The sequence below is a fragment of the Calidris pugnax genome, unplaced genomic scaffold (assembly GCF_001431845.1).
Source record: "Calidris pugnax isolate Ruff unplaced genomic scaffold, ASM143184v1 scaffold225, whole genome shotgun sequence".
NCBI lineage: Eukaryota > Metazoa > Chordata > Aves > Charadriiformes > Scolopacidae > Calidris > Calidris pugnax.
The window spans coordinates 1,533,291-1,555,883 of NW_015091072.1; the positions used below are offsets into that span (position 1 = coordinate 1,533,291).

The 22,593-nt window shown below is 40.7% G+C and overlaps 1 protein-coding gene across 1 annotated transcript in view; it reads left to right on the plus strand.

The window, feature by feature from the left end:
• Positions 1-22,593, plus strand: part of TBX15 (T-box 15) — a 112,835-nt gene that overhangs the window by 60,493 nt on the left and 29,749 nt on the right. Inside the window, exons 2-5 of the mRNA XM_014957111.1 lie at positions 9,100-9,313; positions 18,775-18,876; positions 21,370-21,541; positions 21,913-22,080. Coding sequence (XP_014812597.1) covers positions 9,100-9,313; positions 18,775-18,876; positions 21,370-21,541; positions 21,913-22,080 — 656 coding nt within the window. The remainder of the gene's footprint in view (positions 1-9,099; positions 9,314-18,774; positions 18,877-21,369; positions 21,542-21,912; positions 22,081-22,593) is intronic.

Genomic DNA, 22,593 nt, shown 5'->3' on the forward strand with positions numbered 1-22,593 from the left:
TATACCCGCTCCATCAGGGAAGGGCCTGCCACAGAGCTGGGATCTAGTTTCAAACTCCTGCACAATTTGTGGTTATTTAGAGCTAGCATTTTGGTTTAGGCTGGTCTCTAAATATTTGTTGTATGGTTTTATTTATAAGAATAATGACTCTGTGTTTATGGGCTACAGTATATAATGCATCTAATGCCTGGTCTCTTATTTTTTTTAGCTTTCCCTAACTTTCAAGTGCGTTTCCACTCTTTAATTTTACACAAACTCTTGGACATTGGCCAGACAAATTCTTTGTAGTCTGTACAGTTCAGGATCTTGGCCAGATTAAAGTTGTCATCAATTTCACCTCTCTCTTCTTTTAATAACATCCCACTTTCTCCATAGTACTTCTCATGTTTTTAAAAGTTGCCGCTCTCTGTGTTCTTCTGCATTTTCTTGAATTTTATGCTCTTTTATTTCCTAGTTTAATGGGATCTTATTTTTCTGCATGCTCTTTTTAAGCCCTTTACCATTTTAAGTATGGGCTCTCTGAATATTTGCTACTGAGCAGTCTTTTTGTGAGGCTGGTCTGGTGATTCCTTGTTCTAAGGCAACGCTGACTGACAGCTGCAGAGATCTCTTCAAGGAATTTCAGGAATCTCTTGGTTTCTTCTACGCTGAAATTTAAAATTGCATTTTCCTCAAAGCTAGTCTGAGATGCTGAAGACTCAAGATATTTTTTACTTTCCGGAAGACAATAATACAACATCAAACACTGAATCCAGGTTTTGCTACTTCAGTGGGGTTTGTTCTCCTGGAATATGATTGCCAGAAGCCTCTGTGGGGGAAAGGTTATCCTTATAAAATACTTTTAAGCAAAAAAGTTACCTCAGTCCAGAGATGGAAGAGTTTATTGAACAGGTTTTTGGTTGACCTCCATTTGATGGGATATTTTTTGTTGTGATGGATAATCTAAAGCACAGAGTGATGAGTTGCAGGCAGTTTTCCTGAGAGAATATGGTGGGATTAGGTATGAAGTCTACAAAGAAATCCTATGCTGTGACACTATTCAGAATACCCTTGCTCACCTAGCTTACACTTTTGTAGTAGGAATCTGTGTTTGCCAAGGGTGACTTCAGAGCCCAGCAGCCACATTTCCATTTTTAGGTGATGCAGCTCAAAACTGGAGCTGGTCTCTTGAATATCTGGTCCTAAACTGCATGCTGGCAAATTGTGTAAGTTTTCTTTTTGTCAGCATTCTTGAAAAAATATAGTAGATTGTGAGATAAAAAAAAAAAAAAAATCACTTTAAATTTTAACTGTGGCTGATATTCTTCCTCCTGTCTGGAGCAGGAGTTAACTTTTGAGGGCAAACCCCCAGGGCTAAGTGTACTAGTAAACTCCAGCTGCTTTGTACTTCTTTGCCAATACTGAAAAGCCATAAACCCAATTTGACTTGCTGGTTAAACCAGGTTTACAGCTGTTTTGCATTGCTGGATTGAAGTAGAACAGCTGGAGCATACCAGTGAATCAGGGTGGTTTTTTCTTTGCTGGGTCTTGTGTCCCTTTGTTGAGTCTTATATGGAATAAGCCAAGGCAGTCAGTTCTTGGCAGTGTGCAGTCAAGTTGATGCAAGACTTGCATTGAGAGCCGAAGCCACCGTGCTTTTTGTCTTTGTGTTTGCTTTTATATTCTCCCACTAGTTGTATTTGCCATGGGGATATAGATGTGTAATAATTCCATGTCATCCTGGCCTTGTACTCAATCTTTGTTTTGGTAAGGGCAGCCATTGGCTTGAGTGTATTTTACAAGCTTTGCTGGCTCAAGTCATCTTATGAAAACACCTTATAAAACTATAATTTAGGAGGATGAAGAAGGCTTTGAGCATAAAGTGCCAGAGGAATTCTTCACTTCAGAATCAGCTTGTCTGTCATTGATTTCACTTGTGACTGTATCAGGTCTCTTTTTTGTCTATGCCGTATTTTCCCATCTATACAATGTCTTCTAGTTTTATCTTTTTGTGTCTTGTTGATATTATTGCCATTTTTTCCTGCTGTGGTTTCATAAAAGGGTCTGGAAATTAATTACTTGAATGCTTCTTTTGGCTGTCTGAGATTGCAATGTAGTGTTAGTATTGATGATGTTCTGGGTTTCGACAAGCTTCCTAGATCAGTAAATCCTGATATTGGTTGCAACTTGTAGTCACTTAGGTAATAAAAATAAATATTATTAAGGGTCAGATTAGACGATATTGGAAAGGTCCCTTCCAACGCAAATGATTCTATGACTCTGTTATCAGTAATAAACAGGTTACAAATTCTGGCTGTATGTAGTTGATAATGGGCCTAATGCTGGAAGAAGGCATGATTAATGCAGTAGTGTACGTGAATGAATGGGAAACAGTTCAGGGGGATAAGACAATATATAAGAAAACCTACAGAACTATCCTTGTGTTATTTGTTGTGTGCAGCATGTGCATATGGTTACAACCACCTGGGAAGTGTTTAGAAACCTTGGCCTACAGCAAGAGCAATTGCTAGATCAGCTGTGTAAAATGCAGTGTAAAATGCAGCCGTGCTAATCTGCATGGCTCTGCTGAGCTCCAGCCTGCTGAATCTCTGCTGCTCCAGCTGTCTTTGCTATAGACGGACTTCTTGTGTAATTTTGAAGTTACTGAGGTCTTTGCTTTAGCTTCTGCCCCAGCATTAGTGGGGGAAAGCAGTTGTATACCATCAGCCACCACACCGTGGTCAGATGAACTTCCATTCTTCCAGACTGTTTGGGCTTAGTGAGTTTCTGTTCTTTCACTTTCGTAGGGTTATGACATTTAGTACCCAGATTCCAGTAACGTCACACTGCTATATGCATTCCTTCCATGCTGCTGATTTTGTGGGCTGGCAGTAGCCAGTTTGAGAAATGAGAAATCTAAAAAGAACCATGAGATTTGCCTGCAAACAACAGCAAAAGCAAAGTGTCCACTCTTGGTTAATTCCAGCTGAGTTCAGAGAAAAAAAAAAAGTGAACGTCTCCCAAATTTTCTCTGTCCATGCATATCTGGGATTTTGTACCTTCTTTGTAGTCTGCAGATCCTGATTGCCAGCAAATCGACTGCAGGGGAGAGGGAAGGACCACCTGTTGCACTAAATGTTCACAAACCTTGCAAACAAAAATAAACAGTTAAAAAAACCCAACCCTAACAGCTTGTAACAGCTGCCACATTCCACCCAAGAGAAATCTTAATGCTAATGGAATCTGACAGGATCTACATTAGATATCTACACATATCCAAAAAAAAAAAAAAAGGAAAAAAAAAAAGTAAAAAGAGAAAGAGACTAAGTCTTTTGGGCTGCTCTGGGTAGGTGGTGTTTTATGCATACATGGTTTTTGTCTTTGTTCTCACTCCTGTAGTTTACATTCTTTGCAAAAAAAAAAAAAAGGGAAAAAAAAAAAGTAAAAAGAGAAAGAGACTAAGTCTTTTGGGCTGCTCTGGGTAGGTGGTGTTTTATGCATACATGGTTTTTGTCTTTGTTCTCACTCCTGTAGTTTACATTCTTTGATACTTTGGAGTAAAACATTTGTTGAGTGCTTGAGCTGCATGATAGGGCCAAGGACTACACTGAGCTCTTTTTGTTTTCCTGGTTGAATACGGGGCGCAGTATCCCTGCTGTGCTCCAGCTGCAGAGAAAATTCTGCCGAAGATCCATTTATGAAGTTGCTTAGAAAATTCCCATCTTTTAATGTCTCACATACCGGTTTGCCTCTTGTACCAGACTAATGAAAAAACAGGGAAGGTACATGAGGAATACGAGGCAGCTGAGTTGTAGAAAGAAGTCATGCAGTAGCAGCTTGCTGTTTTGTGTAAGAGGGCTCTGATCCCAGGACACATGGCGTTGGTGCAGGAAACGGTTTGGGTTATTTTTTATCATCTTGGGGCACTCAGTGGGGATGCTGACCTCAGAGTCACCGTGCTTGTGAGAATGGTGTTTTCCTGCCTATCCACCAACAAGAAGCCTGGGAATTTGTGGATCAAAAGAAATAATGAGCTGAGGATTTCCAGAGTGATCTGGAGATAGTAGAAATGAGAAAGGGATTAAGAAATAAAATAATCTGCACTAGTTTAGTGCTCTGTGATCTCAGCAACAGCCACAGTATCCCTGGGAGCTCTGAAAGTGACCCTGTGGTCTTGTTGGTAGGCTCAAAGGTTGCTGAAAGTGCTGAGAAATTTCCTCTCCTCCAGGCCCAACACTGTTAAACTGCAGTAGCTGGATATGTGGTCAGTGTGACAAGAAGGGAAGATAGGAAGTCATCCAAAAGGGTGGTAGAAAGGGAACGGCCTTTTTGCACTGTGCTCCAGGCTTCAGGCTTCAGGGAGCTGCTTTGCACATTGAACCCATGGCTCTTCTCCATGGACTTCTCATTAGTGTCACTAATGAGTGACACTATCTAGTGACACTAACTAGTGTTAGATAGTTTCAAGCTCTTTGAAGTACAATGCTTGCAAGAGCCTGTCTGTTTTTGACAGATCAGGCCCCATCCCGTGGTCAAAAACACTTGGTCCATTTGTTTGTCCACCAAGCTGCCTGTAGCAAGGGACAGTATTTTATGAACTTTTCTCTGTATTGTCTCTGGGGAGAATGTATTAGACTGGAGGGGTTAAGCATTGACATTTCCCTGTAGTCAGTGGGTCATTCTCTACACAGACCAAAATGGCTGTGTTTCTGCTGCCTATACACCACTCCATAGACCAGAAGATAGAATTGGTGGAAACATCAGGGGAAAAAAAGAACAGAAGGAACAAACAAGAGTGGAAATGGATGATTGTAGAAAAGATTTGCAAGAAGGGGGAAATGAAAGATGTAGAGTGATATGAACTGTGATATGACCAGCAGGACCTTTGGAGAAGTTGATCTTAATAGCCATGGGGCAGCAGGAAGGGCCCTTCTTCAAGCAGACAGGTGAGGGAAAGGACCTTGTAAAGAAAAGTAGATAAGATCAGAAAGTGCAAGTTCATGGATACCTGTAAAAAAAAATGGGAACATTTTGACATGAGACTGTCTCAACCCACTTTTGCTAGTTGGACGAGCTTGGTTTTGAAGTATCCTTTCTCAAGAACTGTACTCTAGCCTAGCAAGTGAGAACCTCAAAGCTGTTTTAAAATTGTCACTTGCCTAACATACACCAAAAGTGGCACGGATTGCAACCTAACACAGCACCAGAGAACCAGCATTCCCATGGCAGCAGTCTGAGGTCATCTAACTCTGAAAGGAAGCCACCGCATGGAGGATCTGCATTTACCCGTGGCTGGACCTTGAATTCAGCATGTGGGCTTTTGTACAGGGCACCTCTTTAAGGAAAGGCAAAGAATCTTCTTGTCACTTTGGAGCTAGAAGAAATTATAGGAAGCTCATCTTCCTCAGAAATCCTTCTGTTTGTCCTTCAGTCAGACACACTGCATAGTACCGGTCACAATCTGCACCTAAGGGTGTTCACAGGCACATTGTATTTTTTTAGAGCTTCAGGACCTATTCCCTAATTTCCCTCTGCTTACACCAACGTAAACTATAAGTAATGTCTTTGAGTTCAGTGAAGTTGCCTCCCACTGAAGCTGGCAAATGAAGAAAACCAAGCTTCCTGTTAGAATATCAGAAGAAAATTCAGATCTTCTTCCTGTCTTATTTCACTGTGAGCAAGTATGTGCAGCAGAGTGGCTTGCACTGGATAGCTGCCAGGCACCACAATTAATTACTACATATTAAGACTGGTTCACCCTGCACCCCTCTGTATGTTGCTCACTGACAGATGTTGACACCTGTCTCTTGATTAATCCAGAATCCTAACACATGAAGAGAACTCCAGCTAAGAGTCACAGAGCCTTATAGAGCTGGATGTCATTCGGGATGATTTTCAGATGTAAGATGAACTTCTCCTCCCCTGAATTCCCTGTGTCTGGAATGAACTTGGTGTCTCCAGCTGGATGACACCATTCAGGAGGGCTCAACTCAGGAAAGGATGAAGAAGACACCAAAACCCATCTCAGCATCTACTGAGACTGAACTAAGAGCAGCAGCACTAGTGATTTTCCAAAATTGGAGGAAGGAGAGGCACTTGCTGTTCTGTGCACTAATTTGGGGGTAATTACAGATCATATTTCAGGGCACAAAATAATAACCCTTGGAAGAAAATAAGGTTTTTTTCTCCTGTGTGTGGCACGCATGGTTGGGTAGATACATATGAATAATTAGTGAATTTCTTTTGCAATTTTTTATTTGTGCCAGCATGGAAAATTATATCCAAGGATGTGGCTCTCCTTCCACTTCCATCATTGTCAAAAACCGCCTCCAAAACTCTGTTAAAGTCAGTGGAGTGACATCTGCATAAAATCAGTGTCAGGGAGCTTCAGCGTCTGATTTTTAATTTTCTGCAGTGTGCAATTCCAGTCAATTCCCAGGCATCCCCGAGGGTCCAGCCACATGCCCACTTTGAAAGGCTGTCCAGGAAATGCTGGGATGACAGCATCTAGCCAAGTGCCATCTGTTGGCCATTTACCATACTGCTTCGGAGGATGCACAGAGTTTTTGAGTGCATGAACCAAGCACAGATGATGGGGCCTAAAAGTCTGGTTAGATGCAAACTTGCAGGCTAGTACCTCATTCAGGGAGCAGGACTCCATAACAGAAGGTTTTCCCTAGGTCCAGTCTCCTCAGACCCCCAGTGTAGTCTACCTATACTTTCTTAGGACCTCAGAGAAGATGTAGGAGTTTTGGTTAATGTTCAGCGCGACTGCATCTCAGCTCTTACTGTGATCTGTGAAGCACACTGTTGCTTTTTGTTGAAGGATAAACTAATTAACCATGACTAGGAAAACGAATGTACTAAGCATAGTGACCCTTACTCAGGCTTATCCGCTACAACCCTTTGAGGTGGAATAATTTGAGCTGGAGGAAGCAGCTTTGCTCCTGCATCACTGGGCTCCTGAAGAAGGATCGAATGTCTCAGCCACTCTGTACTCTCAGATTAATTCTCCGTCATGTGGTCATAAAACCCCAGAAGGTTATCTCATATTGTCTTGGATCAGCTTGTGTCTACGATATCAGTTTTGGGTGTAGTACTGGTCTCCATGTAACAATCTTCCGGTGGTAGGTTTGTGCTACTCCTTTAGAAGGATGGACCAATTCCAGGCCAAATTGGAAGTCAATGGGATACATAAAGGACTCCATATTCAAAATGGATTGGGAGCAATACCTACAGAGCCTTTCTAATGTCCTACAGAATTTCTGTATTGTACAGGCAGATTGTCTAAATTGTTGGCAAACTTCACTGGATATGTCCTTCAAGCAAGTCCACTGACCTATGATATATTCACCTAGGGTTTTCATAGATGATAAAGACTTCCTGATTGCGCTGGGGCTGCTGGGGCTGTAAGTTTCTTATATACCATCAGTCAAACAGTTTATGTCCATGTCATTGCAGCACTATGAATTTTCCAGAAATTTTTCCATGTGGCAGGAGGTGAGGCTGGTGGTTCTGCAGGTGACATCTTCACCCCTAGCCTCTTCTTAACTAGGGGCCTCTGCACTGGTGTGCAAGCTGCTTCAGGAGACACTATCTCTCAGAAAGACTAAATCTGAGATTCAGCCTGTATGACTTCAGGGTTATTAAAGACTTTATGGCACTTGCTTGGTATGGAAGAAATTTTAGCTGGGGTGATTTCATCCCATTTTTAACACAGATTGTTACTTTTTGTCTCCTTAAATTTCCCCATAAGGCAGAGATATCTCTTTCTTTGTTAAAGTGCAGAGAATACATATAAATAGCTGTTTTATTCCTTCAATCACCTTTAGGTGATCAATGAGGACACTGAAGTAATGGTTCTCCACCATTTCTGAAATCTACAAAGCTCTTCTTGAGCTATTTAACCAAGTTCTTCTGAATATTTTATTTTTCTGTCCATCTATGTATTACTAGTAATACTATGTAATACCATCTATGTAATACTAGGTAATGCTAGTATGTATTTTGTTAATTACTATTACAAGTAATTACAACTAATTACTAGTATGTAATTTGTTTAAAATCAGGTTCAAAACACAAACAGATTGCTTTGCAGAACATATTGTGAGTTATTTTGATGTAATGTAGGTGTGCACTCTGTTGCAAAATAATACTGCTATTTGCAAAATTCCAGGTGAGCCCTACCGTATGAGAGCTAGGACCAAATACATACATATACATACACCATATCTATGTATTACATACATGAGATATTTTTGCAATGAAATGACTATCTGACTCAACATGCCAACTTGGACCTTTAAACTGGTGGAACCTCACTTCTTTGTTTGTTTCCTTATTTTTTGAGTAAGACTTTGACTTCGTCTTCTTCTCTCCCATAAAGAGAGGTGGTTGTCTCATCTACTCTTTTCTTCAGTTTACTTCAATTGCTTTCTTTGGTAATATCTACCACATGTTTACTATCTCCCCTTTTTGTCCTTCAGTAGCCTAGAGCATTTTCCTCACCAAAAGCTGCATGGTTATTTTCTCAGGAAATATCATTATTCCAAAAAAGATATTATAGGAACAAATAAAACACATTTCCAAAATGGTGCTGCCAAATAACAAAATAAAAAAAATGCTCATTATTTTTGATGACAAGAATATTAAAAGAAAAAAGAATGTGTTGTTTAAAAATAACCAACTCTTCAATAGTAGTGCGGGAGGATATACAATTAAATGGAATGTAGCTTTCCAGTGAGCCCATCTAATCTTGGATTGAAACTATGGGTTCAATTAATTTTTTTTCATTTCTATTTTTTCATGTATATTTTGTACTCCATTCCCAGCATTGTGGTGATGTTTGTTACTATTTATATTTTATGCTAAGGGTCCTTTTTTCAGCTGTTTCTAAAACTTTACAAAAATGCCAGATGTTGTGTTGGAAACTCAAAGCCCCAAAACAGGCCATAAATCACAACAAACCATAAATATATACAAGTGTGTGTATATATATATATACATAAAAGTCCACTGTCCTCTTCTTTTGTGCGTCCCTTGTTGGCTTTTGTCTTTCCTTTGTTTTCCACTCATAGCAGGTAGAACTCAAATGTCTTACCTGGCTTGTTTACTTTGCAGATTCAGAGCAGAGCACTGGGTCAGACACAGAGGTACTGGCAGAAAGGACATCCTGCTCATTTGGTTCCCATTCTGACCTTACGTCTGGTGGCTCAGGCCCTCAGCCACCTCCACCTTCATCCATGGAAGAGATCCAGGTAGAGCTACAGTGTGCTGACCTCTGGAAAAGATTTCATGACATTGGGACAGAGATGATCATCACAAAAGCAGGCAGGTAAGATATCTCTGGCTTTCTCTCTAGTTGAAAAATGGCTTTTAACAACACCCCCCACCCTCCCTTTTGAAGAAAAAACCATCATATTTCTACTTGATAAGTCAAACAAATAAATATGCAGAAAAAATTAAATGGCTGTCAGAGTTTCCCAGCTTTATCTCCTACTAGTTTTTTTAAGATAGGTAAAATTTTTCATATTCCTGCTTGAATCAGTGGCTCCAGAAGAGAACTGGCAGCTGCAGGAAACCATTGAGGATAGCCTTTCTTTTGAGCAAATAAATCAGGAAATGATCACTGTGCTGTTGGGGTACTGAATTTCAGATGAGTTATGAATTGGAGGGTGAGCCGTTTGAGTTTCCTTTCAAGTTCCCATAGCACTTCATGAGCCAGTTGATTTAATTTTAAATATAGTGAAATTCACATCCACCTTTGTACCAAATGAATGTCTTCCTGCAATTCTAAACAGATAAAATGTTAATAACTTCCTGTATGAAAAATGTGCAGGCTTAATGTTTCCCCCTGCTATTGCAAGTGGTACCATATCAGCTGAGGTTAGGAAGAGCCAGTAATAAGCCAATTTTTTAAAAAAATAAACACCCTGCCATTGCTGTCTACTCTTAAAAACTCGCTGGAAGTCTGTTTGCCAAAACACAACTTGAAGCGAGCTGTAAACTTCTAGATCCCTCAAACTATAAGCGATCCCAGATTTTTAGACATTTTTGCCTTGACATAACGTTCCCCCTAATGACGTTTTAATTCCGATGAATGTTGAGGAGAGGGAAGTCAGCACCATGGACAGAGCCGGCCAATGCGAACCAACCACGTGACTGCCCCAGGAGCTGTTCCAGATAAAATGCTAATAACTTCCTGTATGAAAAATGTGCAGGCTTAATGTTTCCCCCTGCTATTGCAAGTGGTACCATATCAGCTGAGGTTAGGAAGAGCCAGTAATAAGCCAATTTTTTAAAAAAATAAACACCCTGCCATTGCTGTCTACTCTTAAAAACTCGCTGGAAGTCTGTTTGCCAAAACACAACTTGAAGCGAGCTGTAAACTTCTAGATCCCTCAAACTATAAGCGATCCCAGATTTTTAGACATTTTTGCCTTGACATAACGTTCCCCCTAATGACGTTTTAATTCCGATGAATGTTGAGGAGAGGGAAGTCAGCACCATGGACAGAGCCGGCCAATGCGAACCAACCACGTGACTGCCCCAGGAGCTGTTCTACCCCTTCTGCGGACAAACAGAAGGGCTTTCCCCCCACATTTTGGGGAAAAACCACGGTGTTCCATTATTTATCATTTTGTTTCACCTCTGTGCTCTCAGAATTTGCCAGAGAAGCTAGACTTGTTTTTTTGTGTTCTTACAAAATCTTCACTATTGCTCGGTAGCCCCAGGAAGTTCAGATAATTTGGGGGAAGTAATATCAGAGAAACAACCCAGATAATCCCTGGAGATTATCAGAACCAGATTAGCTGCTGGTTATATACAATCTCATTGGCGCATGATGCATCTTGCATCAGTACAGAGTAGGTTACTGTTTTTGCCCTCCTGCCTTTAACGGAAAAGGCAAAGAAACTGAAGTAACGCTTGCTGTTATGCAACACTTTTTCTCTAGAGAAGTCAAAACAGATGCAAAGAAAATTATTATTATTTTCATAGGGGGTGAAATTGAGACCTAAACAGATTAAGTAATCTATCCAGCATCATTAAACATGGCACTGGCAGAACCACGTTTCTTGCTTCTGATTGCATTGTCTTGGTACCTGGGTGCTCTCTTAGAAAATTGAAATATAATGTTACCTGTTGGATTAGATATAATTAATTTTCTTATGATACATGGAGTAGGTAGACTTAACAGCAGCATCAATATCTTGAAGCCCATCAACATCAGTGCACACTAAAATGCCCAGAGTTTAAGGGTATGAAGATGATCTCAGCAGTTCACACTTTTCTGAATGAAGTATCTGACCTTTCTGGAATCTTAAAAAGCTGTACCCTGCTTACAGTTTTACTTTCAAAAAAAGTCACCAAAAATGCAACATCAATGCCACAGCAAATTTGCAAATTGTTCAACACAACTCCTCACAAAAGCCTTGACAGCATCGGCAGGGGTCTTGGAGCATGAAGGTTTCATGGAAAAAAAACACAATAAATATTCTGGGGAGATATAACAAAATGAAATTAAAATACTTTGGATCAGATGATCAGATAAAAAAATGAAAAATTTCTATTTGGTCAAACCGATGCACACATACAAAGAAGATTCTGTAGTTCCTTGGAAGCTTTTAGGAATTACAATATTGAATACACTGTCATTAAAAAAAAAAAAGTAACAGGAAGCTGATGAAGAGTTATTGTGAGATGTACGTATTTCCTTCCATGATGCAGCTGAACTACAATTTCAGTGAAGCACCATGCCACGAAGTGACCCCCACTTAAAGAAGAAGCATCTCAAAACAAAACATTCAGATTCACTTCCCCAACTTGGTTTTTCTCTTTGCTTCAACCTGGCCCCAAATAAAAAATTTGATTTGGTTTTCTTAGGTTTTTGCTCAAAGATTTTGGTTTTCATGGTTTGGAGAAGTCATTATGCTCTGGGAGAAACGTGGTTAGTCTGTGTTTTCTGATGAAATCTCTCTTTCTCTGTTTAGCCAGCTGCCAGAGGTGTTTAACAGCACATTTTAAGAAACACAGACACCCTGACTTTATTTTAAGTAGTCCAAAGCAATATGTATTTTTGTAATTTTTAGTAGTGAGTAGATGTAGGGAAACCTGTGAGGACTTTAAGGAATATTTCTCTTTACAAAACTTTTTTTTCTGTAACACCACTAGTAACATTCTCAAGTGTCTTTGAAAGCTCCAGTCTTAATAATTTTTCCACTTATGGAAGACCAAGTATCACAGTACAGGCTCATAACTTACTGTGCTAATCACATATTCTTTACAATCCTAAGTAATAGTCTTTCTCCCTGAAAGGAGATGCTTATCATTACTTGAGTCCTGATGGCTCATCACTAGCTGCCCACACAAAATCAATCTAGCTACTAAATATCTGTATTTTTTCAGCTTGACGATGTTCGTCTCCAGAAGTGATAGTAACAATACTGGAGGGGATTTTTTTTTGTTGCTCACTACATTTGTAGTTAACCATTGCAAAGCATAATGGTTAGTTATGTTACTTAGTTAAAGAAGTTAGACAGTTTCTTTCGGTAGTACATCTGGTTTTTTTGGCAATGGTCCTTATAGATTTGATAAAATTAAAAAATTAGATGTTTAACCTGCTAAACATTTTTCTTTCAGAGAGGATGTGTCTGTGGTGGGTGAGAGCCGAGTCTAGCAGTCATGTTTCTCCATAGGGAATGCATGACAAATGATGCATCCCATACATTATATTGTATGATTTCTGGCAAAAAGAGCAGAATTTGTGCTGTTTCCTGAGGATTTCCTATTACTTATTGAAACTGTGAGAGACACACAGTTTCATTTGCAACTTTTTCCTTCTCCAGGGGCAATTTTGCTCTCCTTGTTGTTTTCTCTTTTGAGTCCTGTAAGGCCTTCTTGTTTTGAAAGCCCTTATAATTACGGACTCAGATGCCTATAACTACAGCTGCTCCTTAATTTTCTATGACTTGTAAGGCACTGCTTGGTTCCTGCCTGACCCCACAATCTCTTTTTTCTCTTACTTGGTAATGCCAGTTTCTAACCTACATTCTCATTTCAAACATATTTCTGGAGCTATATCCTGCCTATGTCAGGCCTACTACACTTTTTAACCTTCAGACTCCCATTCCCACTCACATTTAATTCTGCTTTGTTTTTGCTTTTCTTGATGCTGTATTTATAGATGTCTTTTTTTGTCTGTTTCCATAAACCAACTTCAGTCCTCTTAGAACTTTTCCTTTCTTCCTTTCCATCAGAACGTTGTTTTTCAGAATTTAATAAGATGCTTATAACAAGACTCCTTTGTTCTTTGCGCAAAAGATGCAAATGGATTTGTCAGCTGCAATGCATTCAAATCTACAATCTCCTTTATCTCCTTTTTGTTTGAAATTCAGCCTTAGATTCCATACAAAATAAAATAACTTCAACTTAAGCCCCAGGTCATACTGCTCTAAGCAACTAGTCCTAAAGCCATATTTAGCTCTTTTTCTCTGTTCTCCTTTACCAATGGTGATCACACATCTACCCTGGCAACATCAGCAGAGGAATCTGAATCCCTCCCCACACTCCTAGGCCACAGTCACCTGAGCTGCAGGTGTAATTGTTTGTTAACTACTGCATAGAGGTTCTGCCCAAAGCAAAAAGCAATGTGCACAATATAAGGAGTGCTTGGAGTCCTGCTCTGGAAGGGAAGTGCTGCCTACTGTTTATGGAGGTCATTATATCAGTTTGACCATGCACACAAGCACAGCCAGGAGGTATTTCTGGGGACCCAGATTCTGCTTCTCACAGAGGCAACATTTCTTCTCGGCAATGAAGGAAATGATCTCATCTGTTATACCAATTATCATATCTGTACTGTGGGATGCCTCAAACTTGGGTGCTGCGGCAGTGCTTAGTAATAAGTGTGGAAAAAACCAGCAGCAAGTGGAAAAGATGACCTTGTCCTCTCCTGACTCCTCTGTGACTCCTCATAGGTTAAATTATATTTCATCTGGAGTTTCTTTGCTTCCCTGAAACTATGAGTCTGAGTCATTTGAAACGTGTACTTAGCGCTGTTTACATTACCAAAGTTTGGGTTTTTTTTAATTTCCAGTGGAAGGAAGGAAGGGCCCCACAGTGCTCTTCAGTTGGAGACGGCAACAGGGATTTTGTGGCAAAATTCTGTTGATGCTGAAGGGGCACGTGGAAAGGATGCAGAGTATGGGCTAGCAGGCTACAGCTACCAAACTGCTCCCCAGAGGTCCTGGCCCAGTGGGCCAGATAAGCTTTCTCCAGCTTCCAGAAAAATGTCCCCTTTGGGAGCTACTGAAAAGATCTGCTGGGCTTCCTCTCCCTCATAAACAATGAATCCTTTTGCTCCCAAACCCTGCCCTCAGCCTTTTCTCTCAACACACACATCTCTACATAATCCCATGCTGCAGATGGAAAGAGGAAGGCATCCCTCATTTGCCTTGCCTTGCCTTCCCTCGCTTTCACTCCTCACAGGTCTGTTTTTATAAAGAAATGCACATTTGGCACCAGTCTTAAAGGCAAGGAAATATGACATATAAAACAGCAATGATAACTTCAGGCTGCCCTGTAAACTCATGCACGTTGTAAACACCGTGCACACTTAATCTACAAACCTAAATCAGATCATTTTGCAGCATTTCTCAAGCAGATCTTTTTATGACTGACAAGTGTCTTCTCTCTCTGTTAGTGTGAACAGACAAATTGTCTTTTGCTACAATTGAAGAGCACATCCCTTTATTTTAGCATTTGCATTTAGCAGACGTCATCCTTTAGCAAATATAATGTTATTTAAGTTTTTATGTACACACTGTATAAATCACTACACTAAACAGTCATGAAAACTATATGGTAAATTTTGCCAGTCCTTCTAAACTCTAATCTGACTCTGGTCACTAAAGCTGTCTGTACAGGAGTATTTCCAACGTCTGAAGAGCTTCAAGGAATTGCATTTTTGTTTTGAGATAGCCTGCCAGGTACCTTTTAACTTCTTATCCCCTAATGGGGAATTGCCCACTCTAAAACTAAAGTGTGAAACAGAGAATGAATTTACATTGGAAGGGATCTTTGGAGGTCATCTGCCCATGCCTTCACTCAGAGCAGGACAACTTTGAAGGCAGATCCAACTTGACACAAGCTTTGCATGTGCTGGCTCAAGGGGAAGCAATAAGAATTGGCACCTTGAGACTCCTAAGGGTTAGAAGCTGAAGCTTTATGCTATTGGGAAAAAAAAAAAAAGTCCAGTTTGGAGTTATACCTGTCATCTTCCTTCTTTGAACAATTTTCACAAGGGAAAAGTGAGCTATATTTTTGTATTACATGAAAATTTTAAAAAAAAATTAAAAATGCTGGCTGCCACAATCCAACTACTTCTTTCTATTGCTGAAAGTTCTCAGACATGGTTCTTATCAGTACACTACTGTGCCGGTAAATGCTATTTTAATCAAGTTTTATAGATCTATATATAATTCTTTTTTTTTTTTTTCTCACATTCAGAGTTTCATAAACTTCACTCTTATTATGGAAGGAGACAGGAATTGAGTTGACTGACGCACATGGTTGTTACAAAAATGCTTTTAAAAACACTTCTAGGCAGTCTTAAAATAATTATAATAACTTATTTCATATCACATCGTATTTCCCCTAAAAGGGTACTGTGTGTAAGAGCACAGTCTGAGTTGAGGAAGACTGCTTTCCTGCTGAGAGGTAAAGCTGACATATGAATAACGATCATCCCAAACTGTGGCTGATATAAAACTTCCTCCTAAAATATATCAGATGTCGTCACGTGTTCCCTATGAAAACAGACGGCTTTCGTGCCTGTAGCTGTTGACTATAAAGTCTCTAAAGACTAAAAATCTCTCTAGATGAAAGGCTCTTGATTGTTTTTTAATACAGCCATATTCAAATGGCTCGAGTTCCTTCCAGAACTTTCAGCCTCCTGTTTTCTAGAGGGTTGGTGCCTCTGGGGGAGCAAAGGGCCAGCCAAGAGGAAACAAAGAGCACAAGGACTTAGCCAGGATTACACCTGGGTACTTCCCCAAGTCACCACTGTTTTCCCCTGCCTTTTCCATTTTCCCCTTTTCACGCAGCGGTGCTGCTGGAGACCTGCTGTGACAGTTCCAGGCCACATCCTCATGGTGAAGAAACCTGAGTTACTTTTACACCCACAGAAAAAGAAAAACAGCAATAATTTATAAAACTTTGAAAGTACACTTAAACCTTGGAGAAAGCAGTGGGATCAGACGAGCTCTCTCCGATCATTTTAGAGATTAGCCTTTAAGCCTGTTGAATGGTCTGTGGTAATCTTTTACAACGTATTTCATAAGCAAACAACCCCACAGGCTATACTGCAACTTTACACGGGGCTGCAGATTTGGAGAGAGCTTCTTGGAACACACAGCATTCAGTTTTCCCGATACAGTGCGCAGACTAAGACCCAAAGAGACTCGGATTTAATCCTGGGTTTCTCATCAACCCTCTGAAACACGGCCCTGCCTCTTAAGCTGCTCCCAAGCCACCTCTCTCCAATTAAGGAGAGCTGGATTGTAAAATGCCACATCCTGTACCCATTTGGCTTGGCAGATTTAATGAGCCATTGTGGTAAAAACAAGGTAATGCCCTCAAGCCACCGAAGACTAATCCATTTTCCCTTCTCCCCCTCAAATCATTCAACTAGCAAATTCACACCATCAGCTGCACAAATCTGCTCTCTCCTTGAAGGGTTTCTGCAGACAGTTATTCTGACAGTTTTATGTCTCTCGTAACTCTGGTTAGCTGTGCTCTGGCAGCTGTGGGGTGGTGCTCTCCCCACCCTCCCTTTCCCCCGATAAATGCCCTTTTCCAAGGCAGTTTCAGTTACTAATAGGTCAGACCTTTCCTTCTCAATGGCCTGAAATGGAAGAGCTTTGGGTAGGGTGAAGGCTGAGCACCAACCTCCTTCCCACCTTCTTCTGCAAGAAGATATATATGTCCTGGATGGGAAAGAATGAAATAGCTTTTCATGTTCTCATCCCTTCAGTGCAAATTTTGAGAGACGTGTTTGGAGATGTTGACGTAAACATTCCTGTTTTCTTCCTTCTCCAGTCTGTGTCCACTGGTAATACTTTGAGAAACAGAAATGTTGGGAGGAGATATAAATCTGCTCTGACATTTCACTGTTCCTCATTAAATAGAAAGGAAAGCATCACAATGGTATCTATGGATGACTCCTAGAAACAATGGATAAACATTTCTTGTACACTTTTCCATGAATTTGGCATTGTGATTTTAAATGGTTTTTAATTGCCCTTTAATATCCTCCTTCCATACAAAATACCCTCACCCAATAAGGACACATCTAATTATCAGTGGGACAGAATGTGATTTCATACCAGTACTTTCAGGATTTCTCCCACGAAAGCTCTGTATCTTCTGGGCAGAACAAGTTGGAACATAAGAGGTTCCACTCAAATATGAGGAGAAACTTCTTCACGGTGAGGGTGACAGAGCCCTGGAACAGGCTGCCCAGGGAGGGTGTGGAGTCCCCTTCCTTGGAGATTTTCAAGACCCGCCTGGATGCAGCCCTGAGTAACATGCTCTAGCTCTAGGCAATGCTGCTTCAGCAGGGGAGTTGGACTAGATGATGTCTATGGTCCCTTCCAACTCTAAAAATTCAGTGAAATTCAGTGAAATTCAGAAGTCATGCAATTGAGTAACGCCATCATGTAGGACCTCAGCTCAAGGTTTTCTCTGACAAGGGCTGAGAAGCCACTCAAGTAGAGCTCAAGTTTGAGTTGACAGTGAAACAATGCAGGATTTCTTTCAGTGCTCTGCTCTACTGCTCATTTCCTTTTGCGCTTCACCCAGTTCTGCTCTTCAGATTTTATGAAGACACTGAAATACCTCATTAGTAGCAAATATAATATGGCATAAACAATTCACTCAGCGTGCTGTTTGAGGGAAGTGTAGAATGGCAGTTGGACTACCAGCAACCAGAAATTTTTTAAGAAGAAGAAATTACGTTGTAGCCACACTAACACTGACTTGTTTTGAGGTTAAAATTGTTCTGAGCTGTTGTCTTCTGAAGGAATTGTCTAGCTACAAACACCTCCACAACAGAAACTAGTGCACAGCAGAGCTAAGCTTGTGCTCAGACAAGAACGGGTGGGAATTGATTCTTGCTGGTGTAAGGTTTCATAACTGGCCTATCAGGAGAAAATGCTTAAGACAGGTCTGGATCATATGTCATAGGAAAGACAATGCTTACTAAAAAGACTGCACAAAATACTACCTAGACTTCAAGGAAACCACGATGTTAATGCTAGTGTTTCTGTAAATGTGAAATATATGCCTAATAAGCAGGTTAATTTGAGGGACATTCTTTCTTAAATAGCTATAAACATCAGAGCAAGAGGGTATTTCAGGATAATGCATTTGCTTTAAGCTTTACTCTGGTACTATCAAACTCTATGCTAAAATGTGATTTTCTCAAAAAAGAGAACTAAAGTGATCCTGCATTTAATGTGACATGAGAGAATAATTCTAGCTGGATGGGAAATGGGAAAAACAGCAGGAAGAAGGTACACTGCCCATCTGTGTACTGAAATGCCTACAGAAGACAATTGTCAAGTAGAAAACAATTCAAGATTCAAACCACAGTCTTTTTACTCACACCAAGCCCAGAGGAGTCATACCAAGAACTGGGCTGTGTAAAACAGTGTGCTTCTGGTGTTGGAGTGGGGTCTAAGGAGCCCCTTCATCTACCCTATTCACCATTTTCTTCCTTATTTGTACTTTTCCTAGGAGAATGTTTCCAGCCATGAGAGTGAAAATTACAGGCTTGGATCCGCACCAGCAGTATTATATTGCCATGGACATTGTGCCTGTGGATAACAAGAGATACAGGTAAGCTTTTTAGGTGCAGAGTTAGGAACGTTGTGATAACTTTGTGGCAATGAAAGCCTAGGAAAGACATATGCCATTATACAGCATTGCAAAGGTAGGCTGGAGGAGACCATATTGATTTACACCAGCATAGTTAATTCGACCAGAATCATGAGACACAAAACCAGAGGTTTAATAAACTGTCTTGCACTTTTGGATCAAAATTCTGCTTTTTCCAAATAGCAGTTTTTAACTGGGTAGATCCCTAGCATGTATTTCACAATCTACATATTGAGCAATGACTGTCTGAGGCAACTGATAACTGGAGTTATCAAAGGGGAGGCTGGAGCCTCTAAAACTACTTGTTGTGATTTAGGCTGAATTGGCCAATTATGGGTGACAGATGCTCTCCGCCCACCTCTCACTCCAGGGAGAGGAGGAGGAGGGGTAAAGAGATTTACAAGTTTAGAAGGAACTAAACTACTTTAATGAAATAGTAATAATAAAATAAAAAGAAAATAATGAAATGGATACAATATATACAAAAATGTATCAAGCTCCCAGGATGACGTTGCTGGCAGGCACTGGGAAAATCCCAGACTGGACTCAGTGATGGATGGGAACAGGATTCCAGCTCTGGAGTCAGGAAAACACAGATCAGGACCAAAGGCAGATGAACAGACAGGGTCCTCTTTGGACATTGGCCATTGAAGAGAGAGGGGCTGACCCTTTGATCCCTCAGCTTTTATACTGAGCATGGGGCAGATGGAATGGAATACCATCGGTATTCAGTTGGTCAGTTTTGGGTCACCTGTCCTGGCTGCTCCTCCCCACAGGTGTGACCCCTCTGTGCTTTTCCATTTCCAACCCTCCAGGGGGGCAAACAACAGAGTTAGGTGACCTTGGTTCTTATAGCAATAAGTATAAGCAAGAGCCTCTCTGCATACTGTTCCTTGGCATGAACTATAAACACAGGCCTTATCACTCTGAGAATGAAAAGTTTTGTGTGCAATACGCTGTTAATTTCAGAGAGTTAGAAGAGGCCTAGCTAAGAAGTAAAATTACTGAATAGAAAGTAGTTCCTGTTTTACCTCAAACCAGGACACTATTTCAGCAAGAAAGGAATGGACAAGTGGCAGCTCAGGTCAGACCTGAACTGAATCAGGTGATTTTTTTTTTTTAAAGTGTTCACTGTCCAGCACAGCAGCCACAGGGAATATGGGCCCTGACCTACATTATGGAGACATTGAGAAATCCTCTGGTGAATCTCCACCACTGAGCTGAAAGACAGGAAGAAAAGATGTCTCTGGTATTAATAGGCTCCCAATCCTAAAAAATACTCTGGAAAACTCTTGGTCCTCTGTGTTCCGGAAAACTATCCAGACAGAGATGATTTATCTCTACTCATTAAAAGACCTCTGAGAGCAAGTGGTTTCCCCAAATAGTCTTGATTGCGCCATGTTTCAAGTATTCAAGAGCTGATCCTCTTCTTCAAATGCTAAATATTACATTTTTGCTCTCAGATTGTGTGGAATGTTTCTCAGGAAAATGCTTTTCCTGGGAAGCATCAAGGTAGTTTATGACACTCAGCTAGACATTTTGCCCCTTTCTTTGAGTGTAGTTCTGACAGCTTTAACATCAAAAGTAATTGTATTGTCTTTGTTTCTGTCCCTTGTTAACTTGTGCAGCCACGTAGAACTAGTCAAGAAAGGAACGGATTTTTTTTTTTTTTTTTTTTTTGCATTTCTTTTGAAAATGAGTCACTCTTGGTAGGTAAGGACTGAAATAGCTTAGCAGAACTGAGTAGAGACCCAGAGAAGGGCAGCACAGGGCAGAACTCTGAGATGTTGGGAGGACTGTTTGTGAAATGCCTGAGGCTGAAGGAGCCACAGGACAGAATGTAAAATGGTGTCTAGGCAAAGCTGTAGTAGAGAAATTTATGACATATATAGGATGGCTAGATCAGCATTACAAAAGACCAGGAACCCCAAAATTATTTTTTCCTCTAATCCCAACATGTGTAACACTATATGGAATTTCCTATTTCACGACATTTCAAACCAAAATTCTGTTTTAGCAATTGTTCTAGTGGCATCCATTGGATTTTGCCCTTTCTGAATGAAGACACATACATTTTGCACAGTCTGGCATTGCAGCCAGTGCAGATTTCTAGAAATCACAGGGCATTTGTTAATATTTTCAGAGAGGGCTTTGTTTACCCATATTTTCTAGCCTCTTACTCTGGCTCAGAGAGAGTTAAGGAGTTGAGAAGGCACATGTGGCACAGTTTTACAGGGAAAATAACTGCAAAGGTGGTTTTAATAAGGAATCAGGTCTGAACAAGTGGCTCAAGGGTAATCTGGCTTTCATTTAGAAGGTAGGAGGTTGCAATAAAGCACATTCTCCCCTGACTGCAAATGAGAGCTTGGGGTGCATGCGGTAGGGTAGCAGGGCGGGGGAGCTCTGGAAATGTTCCTTCAGCGAGTGACTTCTCTTACCCACCTCCCCTTTCAGGTACGTGTATCACAGCTCCAAGTGGATGGTGGCTGGCAACGCTGACTCCCCAGTGCCCCCGAGGGTTTACATCCACCCTGACTCCCTGGCTTCTGGAGACACCTGGATGAGGCAGGTGGTCAGTTTTGACAAGCTCAAGCTGACCAACAACGAGCTTGATGATCAAGGCCATGTAAGTTAGAAGCTAATCCTGATGCCTGCTGCTCCAGCCTCACTGCTCTCAGAGTCGAAGGGGGGATTGCTGCTGCTCCAATGCTCCTGTGTCCTGCTGGGCACGCATGCTTGTAGCCTCTCTCTAGAGTTAGGGAACTTTTTTCCCTACTTCAGTGCTTTTCTTCAAAATGTTGCCCGACCCTATAAAGCAATAAAGCCCCTTTCTCCCTGTACATAGCACAAACTTAATCTCATACGTACTTGTAAGAAAAGGGTAATGTTCTTCAAGCTAGCCTTTGCTTCATCCCTGCTTCCTTTAACGTCTGGATGTAGTGTGGAATGTTTGAGGGGGGAAAAAATATTTTCTTTCTCCTTTTGTTTTCCCCTCAGATAATCTTACATTCAATGCATAAGTACCAGCCCCGTGTTCATGTCATCCGCAAGGATTTCAGCAGCGATCTTTCTCCTACAAAGCCAGTTCCTTCAGGAGATGGGGTGAAAACCTTCAACTTCCCTGAGACTGTCTTCACCACAGTGACAGCCTACCAAAATCAACAGGTAAAGCTGTGTGCCTTCAGCCTCCTTTTATTTTGGATGTTCATAAAAATATCAGTGTGCTCTTTGTGTCTGAGACATTAACTTTTCTAAGAAACATAGCTCAAGAAGAATGTATACTTTACAGCCTCACTTTTTTCTGCACACACACAAAAAAAAAGGCTTGCTATGGGGTAGTATGTAGACATGAAGTATCTAGCCAGACAACTATCTTGCAGATAAGATGTCTGCAGTTTTTACTGTAAAGTAAGTAGGTGAAATCAACCACAAAGAGATGTATTGTGTTCACTTTTCCATGCTGTCTCTGGTACAGTGTCCTGTCTGCTGTAATTTTCAGGCAGTACAACCAGTCCAGATCTGTTATCTTGCAGAGAAAACACATAGGGGTTTTTTTCACTGCTAAAATGAAAGGAAAAAAGAAGAGCAATCTCATCAGTTTGCTGACAAAAGAATCCTTTGAACATAAGGTGAAGTCCATTTACTGCATATGAACTAAAATTCTCATGCATAATTCAC